We start from the raw sequence: 12,226 nt of genomic DNA, 5'->3' as shown, positions 1-12,226 counted from the left end.
TCGTGATATCAAGAAGATAGCATTTCCAAGCTTTTGTAACAGCCAGCATAGTTTATTCCATAACTGTCAAGTTTGATTGGACTCCTGTCAGCTGATTTTGGCTTGGCTTCAACCAACTGATTAGCACACCATTATCAGTTATCTCCACTCCCCACCCACAAACTATGGCATGCAGGTAGAATCTCTGTGGCACTTCAAATAATTCCATTTCCAATGTATTCTTCGTTCAGCTACTGGTTCCCTACATCATGTAACCAGAGTAGTTCAAGAATACCCTCTCCAACGAGATGTTTTTGAAACATCTTTTCTTTGCAAAGACAGCTTATGAAGGATGTCCAGCTGGAGGTTTTATAAATTTTCTAAGGACTCTCTGTAAGAGTAGAATTGAATAGTCAATTGCTTGTTATTTATTTAACATTGTCTTCCTTTTGTATTCTGGTATTGTTTTTCTAACTTCAGTTGATATCTTGATTATTTCAGCAGTACCATATGTTTATGAACTCGATAAGTGTAACTTGTATTCCAAGCCAGAGAGGGAAGAGGGGAAATTGATTCTAAAGGGAATGGTAAGCCTGACTCTTGAATATAGGGATGTTGTAGGGTTTAGGGAGTACTTAAGAAGTTAATATGGCTCCGTATCTAGCATGAAGTGAGGATAATTCCTAAGCAGACTGATCTTTCTGGGATTACTGATAGTGACTGAGTGAATGTGAGACATGGCGGCCTGGTTGTTGTTATGTGACTGCCTGAGGGTAGGGATAACTTTGCTGTTCAGTTCAGCTTCAACCTAGCCAAATATACTTAAGCAGTATAGTGAGGCAGCCAGAAGGAATTAATAAGTATCAGAAAAACTGTTCAGATATTTTTCAGTAAATCTTTCAGAATTTTCAAAACCTAGTTTCACATTTAAAGTAAATGTATCCTCATATTGGAGCTTGAAGAATTTTTTATTCGTTTATCGCTGGAGAACTTCTCCCTTCTTAAGATAAGTATCTGATTGATGTAGTAAGATAAGCAGTGTGCTTATCTTTTCAATTGTAGACTTTTAATTCTTTCCTTTATGTAACTCAGTTCATTTATACATAAACTCTCATATTTTGAGAAGTTTTGTGTAAAGAACTGGGGGCACAATAGTGCTTATTACTGTTTCATTATCTTCAGTGGACACACACACACACACACACACACACACACACACACACACACACACACACACACACACACACACACACACTCTCTCTCTCTCTCTCTCTCTCTCTCTCTCTCTCTCTCTCTCTCTCTCTCTCTCTCTCTCTCTCTCTCTCTCTCTCTTTCTTGTAACACTTTTAAAAAGTAATTTTTAATTACAATTTTCCAGCCTACTAGTTGTGTTGTCAGTTTGACATTTGAGATAAAATTCTGATTAGCAATGGGGTTAGATAAAAGAGATAAAAATGTGTGATGAAATAACTCTCTAATCAGATCAGAGGACAGTTGGGATTGATAAGATCAAGTAACACAGAAACTTACTGCTCTTGTTAGTTTCACATCTGCTGTTTGCAAGTGAGATCTTGGTGTTTGAATCTCAGTAGCATTTTCAAGTTATATACTGTGTGCAAATAAGTTAGGGCCTTAACTCTTATAATGTCTGTTTTGAAGGATACTTATTATATATTGAGGTAACAATAACTAAAGAAAACAAAAAAAAATTGTATTATCTTGAAGTACACTATATACATGATACATATTTAGGTTGAGAATGAAGTATTTTGCAAAGGACTCCAAAATTGTTGAGTAATATTGTACAGTGTTGCAGAAAAGCTCAGTTTATCACTTTACTGGTCAAATGTTTTTCATGTTGAAAGAAAAGAGTGGAGAGTCACATAAAAAGCATATTTATTTATACGTAAACAGTTGTGGAAGTTTCTTATCGGTTAACCGTAATTTTTTATTCATCTGTAGATATCCCTTACCTGATTTCCCAAATACTTAGAATTATTATTACTTTTCTGCTCATTTTACCCCCTCAATAACAAATATTAAAAATTGTGATGATCAACCCAAACTCTAGCTTTATGCTTGTAGTACAAAATATCTAGATGAGTTTCTACATGCATATTTCTATCATATCTGATATTCCTTCTCATGCTGAGTATACAAAATGTAGTTAAAAAAAAATTTGTCATCCTGACTCAAGGAGGAGTTCATTTATAACACTGAATCAAAAAAGGTCATCACAAATTATTTCTGTATGATTGAGTATATTTTATATTCCTGGCCATCTGAGCAACAACCGTAATGGAAAATGAGGAAGTTTGTTGGTCAGAAAAGATCAAGAAGATTCCTGTCTTACTCCTCTGTCTGAAATGCTTATTTCACACTTCTAAACTACAGGCAAAGAAGTAACGAATGGTTTTTATATAGTAGGAAAATGGCGCAAACTTTCTGGATGGGTGGAATGATTTTAAGTACCCAAAATTTTTCCCCTTTAGCAGCTTCTACAGATCCTTGGGGACTTTACTTGTCCTTACTATATAATATTGCATATTTATCCTAGAAGGCAATTCTTATACCAGTGTAGTCTACAAACCTACGTTTGCAACTGTTAATATTATCACAACTTATTCTATATTAGGCCAAACAGTAATGGTATACTCTAGTAGTATGGATCATAATATGGATGTTTTGCAACCTGGAATTGACTTGGTACAATCTTCCTCTGCCACATACTTGTCAGGCTACCCAGCTTTTATCAAGTAATGTCTTCAGTTAATTTCTCACTTGTGTATTTCCATAATTTTGTTGTTATTCTGAGTTTTATAAGTGCTCAGTTTTATTTTTCTGTTCTAGTACCCATGCTCTGGAGATCCAGTGTAGATTTAACATAACTAGTTTTTTTCATGCAGGGAAAATAGAATTTCAGCCAAATGCAATTATAAAATAATAAATGGAAAGGCAAATCAAGTATAACCACTCATAGAGGCAAAGGTGCCTCAGGAAAAAGTCAAAATTGATTTTTTATGATGCATAAAATTATGCAGATCATTGAAGCAAGAAAATATACTTCCACTTTTTTATTTCATCCCCAATTTCTTAACTGCTGGAAGATTAGAGAAGTGGTATCAGATATCATAAAACAATGCATGCATATTTTATAAGACTTGTTAGAACAATTGGTCAATATGGTTCATGGTTTATGCTAAATATGCATAAGTGCCATCCTCAAGTTGCAGACATTAGCTTACTGAATTTTTAATGTCTGTCTTTTATCTCCCCTCATGGACATAAAAGGTCAGTGAGTAAAATTAGAGTCTAAGAATAGTTAATATTCTTGTGCTTGAGAAATATGCAATAAACATGGATATAAAGGGTTACTAGATCTACTTAGAATATAAAATTACAGTAGTTAAATGCCTTTTACTTTAGAAATATGCAATAAATATACTATCGTTGTTAAAAAGCTTCAATATTTGACTTTATGTATAAGAGCCTCTCAAGAATGGATTTTATATCAACCTGTGTGTTATATAAAGATTAATTTATACTGCTCTAACCTTCGGTGTATTTATGACACGAGATTAGACTTTCGTGCGTACAAAATGGTAAACAAAAGGATTTAGCAAAAGCTGCTGTGTGAACTTGTGAACAGTGCCACTTTGGTATAGAACTGTTTATTTTAAAAATAGAATGATGGATTAGGGTGCTGTATAATTTAGGTCTTTTTTTGTATTTACTTTTTTTTCCTTAAGTAAAAGAGAAAAGGGTAATCAAGGCTCCCCAATCTGAGTCACTCTATGTATAAAAGTATGTTATATATATTTTAAGTTTATTTCATAAGTAATAACAAAACCTATTTCATAAGTAATAACAAAACCGATTCTTAAACTAAGACAGGTGAAATAATTCTGAATGGCAAAGTTCCACATTCTACAAGTGAATGATGTGAATAACTGATCAAACTGGTTGTCTCTCAAGTTTGCAGCTTTTCAAACAGTTTTTGTTAGACTGCAAACCCTGAAATTTACAAAAAGGCTGACAGAGTGGTCAATGAAATATACAGCATTGATAAAAGTAACACAAGTATGTATAAAACAGAGATTGGTGACCTTATAATTACTTAGGAATTAAAGTGAATTTAGACTAGGAGCAAAAATGAGTCACTGATTAAACCAGAGACTATTGATTAAACACAAAAAGAGGAATGCTTTATGGAGAGCCTTACCCTATGGATAACAATATTGTACTCCATACAAGGATGAATAAGCCCAATTCAATCCTAAGAACCCTCTCTGAAGTATATTCAGTGTGTTAAAAACACACATGGCTTCCAAGATAAATAGATTTGGTCAGCATCTTCAAGTTAGTTCAGTTACTTCCAATACAGTTTTAGTTCTTGTCTATTTATTCAGTATTCATTACCATTCCAAAATTATTTTTAAATTTGAAAACTGAACCCTCCATACCTGTCTGCCATAATTTGGAAGTAAAAATTAGCATATTTTGGAGTGATCAATCATAGGTTTTGTTCAGTTTTCAAATTTAAAAATAATTTTGGAATGGTAATGAATAGTACTTAATAAATAGACAAGAAGTAAAATGGTCTTGGAAGCAACTGAAGAAACTTGAAGATGCTGACCAAGTCTACTTTCATAGTAACATTATCACACAAGATTGAATAAGACTGAGAAAAAGCTTCTGAAAAGAGCCGAGATGACAAGGTGCATGACTGGTAAAAACTATAATTAATCGTAAATGATGCTGATAGCAGGGGATTTCAAGAAAATCATTGATACAAATACTGTACTGTACAAAGAAAAAATAATGAATCTGAGGATAAAAAATTTAAAAGATGCTTGATTTCAGTTTTCTCCTTTCCAAAAAGGAAGCCATATTGTAGTAGTGTTACCCTGTCTTTGAATTAGCCACCCTCATCTGACCCATTAGTATTTGATGAATAATTTAATGACCCAGTCCCTGCCAGAATCTTCAACATTTTCAGCTTATCCAGTCATTACATTTTTAAGGAGTTGCAATGTATTAAATAAAATTAATATACCGATTAAGAACAACCCCATTATGCCAGCCATGTAAAGAGTTAAGAACAGGAAGTCAGTGGCTTGGTTAAAAGTCTCAGTACAGTATAGTAATAATCAGAATAGCAAGGATGGGGAAACTTATTAGCAAGGGTTATCACCAGAAACTGAGAAAAGGGCAGATGTAGCACCAAAATGGACAATGTAAGTAGACTGATTAAAAGTAAAATTTTAAATAGGTATACAGAGGAAATTTGTAAGACCATGAGAGTGGGGTTAGGCCAACAATTCTTTGAGGCAGACTTTGTAAAGTACCACCATACGTATATCAAAAGGCAATGACTCAGCATCCCCAAAAGTTCGTATCCTGCCTTCTCCTCCTGCGTTTTACTTTGAATTTTTTCACCTTCACACTCAGTATACTTTGTCTCTTTTATGTCTTTTCCATTTTTATGTCTTTTCCATTTTTCTGTTTTCCCTTTGTTGTGCTGAAAATTGGTTTCCACTTCTCACAACTCCTCTTAACTTTTCCTCGTCCCTTGTTTTCCTCCCTCCTTTTCTCCCCATATACAGTACTGTATACACCTTTTATCCTCTTCCCTGTTGTCCTATGCAAAGCTTGGTTGATTTCTCCTCTTCTCATCAACTGCTACTGAGGCACCTTGATTCCACCATGTCTCTCTCTCCGTCTTTTCCCTGATGTAGCACCATATGCTACTGCTGCTGCCTTTGTTATGCTTTCTTCCAGTGGCTTTTACTGATTCTGTACTTGGTGACAGTTTTTCTTATTACTCGTTTTGTACTTTCTCAGTTTCTGTGCCTTTATTTTTGTAAATTTTTTTTTTTTTCATCTACTCTCTACCCTTCACTATCAAAATGGCTCACAGCAGTCTATTGTATTGTTGTGTTAAGCACATGCCACTTGATATATCAGTGCAGTTGTTTCCTTTGATGTCATGTGATTCTCACAGTGAAAATCAATCTGTTTCAGCTTCTGAAATATATTTCATTTAGCTGCATTAAGCCTTCGATGTGACAGAATTGATATACTACTCCCTTCTGATTATATTCACCCGAGTCTTTCTCCCAAGATATTTTTCCCTATCATAATATCCTCCACACCAACTCTGTGCAGCCATTTGTGTCTTCCCCTATTGTATTACGTATTCCTTTTGATCAAGAATGAATTGCACATATCATTTCCTTATTCTGCATTCTGTATTTTAGGTCTTAAATATTTTTACAATGTCCAGTTAGATAAAGTTTGTTACTTGACACACAGGAAGTTTATTGAATGCCTTACAGTAACATTATTTCCAGTACTGTATTACAAACCAGTTTCATGATTTTATCTAGGAAAGTTATCATGAGCTTGAATTTCATGAGTCTTAGAATCATAAACTGGAATATGCAACTTTATAACCTTTCTTTTTTTATCAAACCTTTTTTTTAGCCCAAAAACTGTTATTTTACTTTTCCAACTTTTCAGGTTCATATACACATTTTTGAAAAAGGAGGCAGTGGAACTACAGTTTCTAGAGTAGCTACAAATTTACAATTAAATAGACAAGAAAGAGCAAGTGATATTGAAACTTCCAAGCCAAATGACTGGAAAGATGAGCTTAAAGATATACAGGTATGCTGTGGTAGTGGATTTTTGGTAATACTGTACTGTACTTTTGTTTTGGATGAAGTACTTAAGGTGTGCCAGCTCATATAGTACTGTATTTATAACTTGGTTTTATTATATGATTGTTAGAATTAAGTACTGTATATCAAATGCTGTGTGAATATGTCCAATATTTTCCACATTTTACAGAATTTTTAACCATTCAGTATTAATATTTTGTAGTCTGCACGAGTAGAGCAAGAGGTCGCTCGTTTCCAAAAGACAATTGATGAAACACAACGTCGCTGGGAAGCCAACTATGCCCGTCATGCTCCAAGAGGTCCCAGTAATATTCAATCTGACAGCTCTGCAGAAGTTATTCACAATCCTCGCCAGTGTATGTTGCACCTTAAGTTGTATTATGTTTTTCCTTAATGAAACTTCATTTATATCTTGTGAAACATTAAAAAAAAAACCTTATATGTATACTTTGGTATACAGTACAGTACTTTGTTTGTCAATCTAAGTCATTGAAAATGATTCAGTGAGGCATTGAAAATATTTTGTGGTGCAACTTTGTATAAGTGATATCATTTATGTATTTTACAGCTGTGTATTTAGTTCCACCTCGACATGACCTCTGGAGAACAGTAAGTGTAGACACGATCAGTACTCCTCCACAAGAAAAAGTCCTTCTGGAACCTCTCCAGAGACATACTAGTGTTGACAACCTTCGTCTGACAAAGGTTTCCAACCTGAGGAATTTGGGATCAGCTGACCAGCGGCACACAAGTAGTGTGAACACTGTGAGTAGTATCAGCAGTATTAATCTAAACAGTATGAACAAGGTGTCTAGGTACCAACATAACCCACAACACAGACAGTCAGTGGAAAGTATGAGTGGATATAGTGATGGAGAAAGCCATGGTGATGGAAATGAGACAGATGTGTCGACTCGCACTCAAGATGAGATTCCTATCTTACCTTCAGTCAAAAAGTTAGCTTCAAAATTTGACATGGCTAGCCAGGAAAGAGTCAATGACCTCGACAAGCACGAGACAGATGTGAGTGTGAAATGAATTTCTACTTTTTACAGATGTGTAAATTAAGCATTACAGTATATTGTTGCAGTATAATTTGCAAACTATTTTAAACATTTTTATCAATTCGTGCTTCAATGGCTATTTTTCTTCCATACAGGGTACTCTTACTTTTTATGGCAAGAAGAACATCTTTCTCAGTGATAAGTCTCCTACAGATCAACCCTACAGCCGTAACTTCACCAACAATTTAAATAAAAGAACTGAGAAACCTTATACCATCAAGGAGGTAAGGCCTTTGCCAAATAAATCATCAGCAAGTAGTAGTCACATCAGCCCTTCATCAGACAATGACCTACAAAACAGTGATCCCGACGATTCAGAATTTGACGACCAAACAACCATAGCTAGCGTTAGTCTTCCTCCTACTCCATATTCACTGGATGGTAGATTGAGCATAAGTACTTCCAGTCTTTTAGACAGTGACTCCTGTTTCTCGCCAGACTATAGGGACTCATATAGAACATTACCAATTGAAACTAACACAAAAACTATTTTTGGAGTTACTCTTCGTAGAGTAACCCCTGGTATTAATAGCAGCAGAGGAAGTAGAAGCTATGGTTCAATTTCCAGCATTTCCTCTGATGAAGCTTTCAGATGGCAAGCAAACAAACCAATGCGCAGGTTCTCAAGTAACAGTAGCTTCACTGATTTTGAGAAAGGTACTTCTCATGGCTATACAGACAGTGATTCAGATACCCATAATGCACTAAGGCAAGTTACAATTATCAAAGTTCAGGACAAACATAGACCAGAGTATCAAAGTTTAACAAATTTATCCAGGGAAGAATCCCCAGGGTTTAGGAATCAAAGAAACTTCAGAAGTACATTAGACCTTAGATCAGATGTACAAGGAACACGAAGTGTGGCAGAACAAAAAGGATTTACCAACAATTTCTCTGCAAGAAACTGTAGGAAGAGCATGCCAGACTTATCTATACCACCTTCTTCAGCTTTTGTCCCAAAAGGAAGGAGGAGATCTATGCATGAGTTTTTGAAAAGTTACCGTAGGCAGATGTCATTAAATGAAATAAACAGAATTGATGAAAAAGTTGAGGATGAATTCAGTAACCAAAAAACAGTTAACTTTACTGGTCAATATAGAAATGATAATGTAGTAGTGACAAAGTCTCCACTTAAGAAGGCAGTGAGTAACATTGAACTTAATTCAAATGCAAGAGCCAAATCCCCACATTCTCTCAGCTCTGTCAATCTCTCAGCTGAAGAGAAAAGTAATAAAAGTAAGAGTAGTACATTAGATGAAGTTGTAACTGAAAGTGCAACTTGTCCAGTTGTTGACAAGATCAGTTTTGATAAAGATTCAAAATCAGAAACAAGTAGTTTGAGTGATGATTTTGACAAAAATGAACCCCAAATTTTGGCATCTAACTTGGACGAATCACACATAGAAACAGCGAGAACTGCTGATGGAGAGGTATGTAAAGACCATGCTGTTGTGCAGTCAAAACAATCAAAACACATTTTAAACATGAGTAAATCCATGCCATCAATATTGGATGATTCTTCTGCTAAAGAACAGCCCAAAGCTACAGTGACAAAGAAAACAAGTATGTCTGATTTTTTGAAACTTTATTCCAATATCACTTCCCTATCAGAAAAGAGTGCTTTTAGTTTACAGAGAAGTACAGTTCAAAAACATAAAGAAGAAAACAAGACTGTTATAACCATTTCTAATTCAGGTTGAACCTCAACTACATACTAAACATGTATTAAATCAACCTGAGGTGTCTACAAAAGAAACACAATTCCACTTGAAACCAACACGAGAGTTGATGCAACCCAAAGTGAATAAAAATTATGAAGAAGTTACTTTGAAACCTAAGCCAGACAAAGTAACAGAACCTCTCAACTTGGATATGGGAAGTGACCATCAAACAATAATAACACTTTCAGGAGACACGTCAATAAATGAGAGTGAGGACAGTGTATACCATGCAAGTATTGTGTATGTTGGAGATGATCCAAATATAGTTAATGCAACTACTGAAAAAGGAAACACTCAAAGTGACTCAGAACTCATATTTGTAAAACACAGTCATAATGAACTGGGAGGAGATTCAATTGACAATAAAACCACCCTCCACGGTGACAACGTGAATGTCACTGATAGTGGCAGCCATGTAACTGTCATTTCTGTTGAAGAACCAGTACCAAGCTCTCCAGTTTCACCAGTGTCTGATGTCACAGGCTCATTATCTGAAAATGTTCCAGGAGATAGCGATGAGGAATTTGATCCAATTATTCTTACTAGGAGGATTGTTGCCAGCTCTCGTCTCGGTAGTAGCAACAAACCTAACAGGAAGAAGAGAGTTAACATTGTAAATGCTTCTGTGCCTGTTAATTCACCATTTTCTCCTGTCAGTAAGGGAAAGTTGGGTGTCTCAGAAATGAAGACTCATCCTATAGGTGGAAATTTCACTTCTGTTTCCTTAAATGAAAATGTTTCTCCAAAGAATTTAGGCTCCCAAGAATTTAATGATGAAGGTGTAGACCTCACACTCAGCGATGCTGACCTGCCACCATCAGCTACTGAATCAAAATCTACTAGTAGTCTCGACAACATCGACAAGGAGGGCAGTGAAACAATGGTACTGTGTCATTGAGATGCACGTGCATGGCTGTGGATCTTAAAGGTTCAGAACTGAGGTATTCACTTGAACTTTTCTTCCAGTGTGTGGTGTTGCTTCTTATTTCAAAGCTCTATTAGCTGTACAGAATCTTAATCATGAAAATCTTGCAAGCATGAAAGGATTTCAAGACAGTACCACAGTAACACTTTGTTGGCAGTAGACTCCCCAAACAGATTTCTAAATATTTCAGAATTATTAAATTTCTCGCCATCTTGAGACAAATATCATAAAGGTATCACAAACTTTGGAAAGTATAATATTCAGGGTGAAATGATTAACAGACCTAGTTTGCAGTAAATGGTTGTATTTATCTCCATCAATGAATGTTATATATTTGTATAAGTATGTTACACTTGCACTTAAATCTTATTAGGCTTCTGCCAACAACAGTGATGAAAAGTGGTTTGTCTGTGCTGTGCTCCTTGCGCTCAGGTAACTGATTTGTTGGGGAATTAAGTAGGCACTGTACAGGCAGAAAATATGTCCAGGACTGATTATATTTCCTGTTGTGATCATTGGGTTTACTGTTTCTACTTTAACATTTATCTTGACTTCAAAGAGGTTAATGTATGGTATGTCAAATATGGTGAAGTTGACTGTATTCTCATTTGTTTGTGGTGACGACTTTTTGTACAAGACATGTTTCCAGGGATAATCATTTTCTTGACCAGCCTGTTTTTTTTTTTTTTCTACATTTATTCTTGCAATTGCCCTCTGATTGTATAAAAATTCTGTGGATGCTGTTGACTTACGTCTCCGTAAGGTAACCATTAAGTAAGTACAGTAACTGCTTGTAACTTAATATTACATATTGACTTCTATGACTTGTGCAGATGCATTTTTACAAGGTTTCTTTAACAGTTTTTTGTAATAAGTTGTTATATTGTGAAAAATACATTAAAAGAGGTATGAATAACAGAGGAAGGTAAGTAAAGTACATGTATACTTTGTCTCTGGAAGGAAATGATTTTTTCATGACTGAGAGTTCTTTTCTGTACTTGTGGGTACTACCTGACACTGGATGTTTTGTGGTTTAATTTTATGCCTATGCCATGTCTGAACTGTGGCTTGTCTCTTTCTTGTTCTGGGCTATGTCTTGATTTTGATTTGGGAGTATGACTTGTGGACATAATTAATGTGGTGGAATTTTTTTCTTTTTGCAGATGTATTTACACTTTTCTGTTTTGTTCAGTGATTAGAGCATCATTTTGTTTACTGAAGTACTGTGTATTATTGATCTACTGTATATATAATTTTGCCATAAACTTGGAGATAAGAACTCTCCATTAACTATGCATATTATTTTGTAGGAAAATAGTGAAATGTTTAGGGATGTAGCTTTGTCTATAGAGTAGCATAGCATTATTTATTTTCTAATATGAGGTCGTAGCTCAACTTTATATTTTTTATATTACGTTACTGCCTTAGGTAATCCTGTAACTTTCATTTGTGTGCCTTTGAAGGGTGGTTACATGGCATTGTCTTCCTCATTACAGGTATTATGGTTATGAAGAGACATCGCAACTGAAGTCAGTTGCAGCTATTGAAAGAGACAAAAATAATGATGACAAAAGAATTCCCATACTAGGTGATGACAATTTTGCCTCTAGCCAAACATGGCTTCACTGCTAGTTCTTTATTCAACTGGTTTTTACAATTCTGATACTGCAGTATTTTCTCGTATCCAGTGGAAATGATTCTTTTGGAGTTCCGCTCTTTAAACCATCTTTTTCTTTTTTGTCCAAAAATTAACTCATGTTGTACCTCCTTTCCAATGCAAGCAGACCTCTACATAATTTAACCCTCTACAAATTTTTTGGTTTTACCTCCCAGCCTTTTTTTGTTTGTACTCTT

At 35.1% G+C, this 12,226-nt stretch overlaps 1 protein-coding gene across 25 annotated transcripts in view; it reads left to right on the top strand.

The window, feature by feature from the left end:
- LOC136853358 (uncharacterized) overlaps window positions 1-12,226 on the top strand; it is a 302,232-nt gene that overhangs the window by 281,420 nt on the left and 8,586 nt on the right. For 14 of the 25 annotated variants that reach the window (XR_010857426.1, XR_010857433.1, XR_010857435.1 and 11 more), the window contains 4 exons: window positions 6,502-6,648; window positions 6,865-7,018; window positions 7,231-7,685; window positions 7,822-10,388. Coding sequence is in view for 10 of the 25 variants with exons in the window: in XM_067128742.1 (XP_066984843.1) it covers window positions 6,502-6,648; window positions 6,865-7,018; window positions 7,231-7,685; window positions 7,822-7,950 (885 nt within the window). In the remaining 15 variants the exon portion in view is untranslated. The remainder of the gene's footprint in view (window positions 1-6,501; window positions 6,649-6,864; window positions 7,019-7,230; window positions 7,686-7,821; window positions 10,389-12,226) is intronic. The other 11 variants (XM_067128742.1, XM_067128744.1, XM_067128747.1 and 8 more) reach the window with 3 other exon arrangements.

This window comes from Macrobrachium rosenbergii, chromosome 27 (genome assembly GCF_040412425.1).
Source record: "Macrobrachium rosenbergii isolate ZJJX-2024 chromosome 27, ASM4041242v1, whole genome shotgun sequence".
NCBI lineage: Eukaryota > Metazoa > Arthropoda > Malacostraca > Decapoda > Palaemonidae > Macrobrachium > Macrobrachium rosenbergii.
This window is presented reverse-complemented; position numbering and strand designations above follow the sequence as displayed.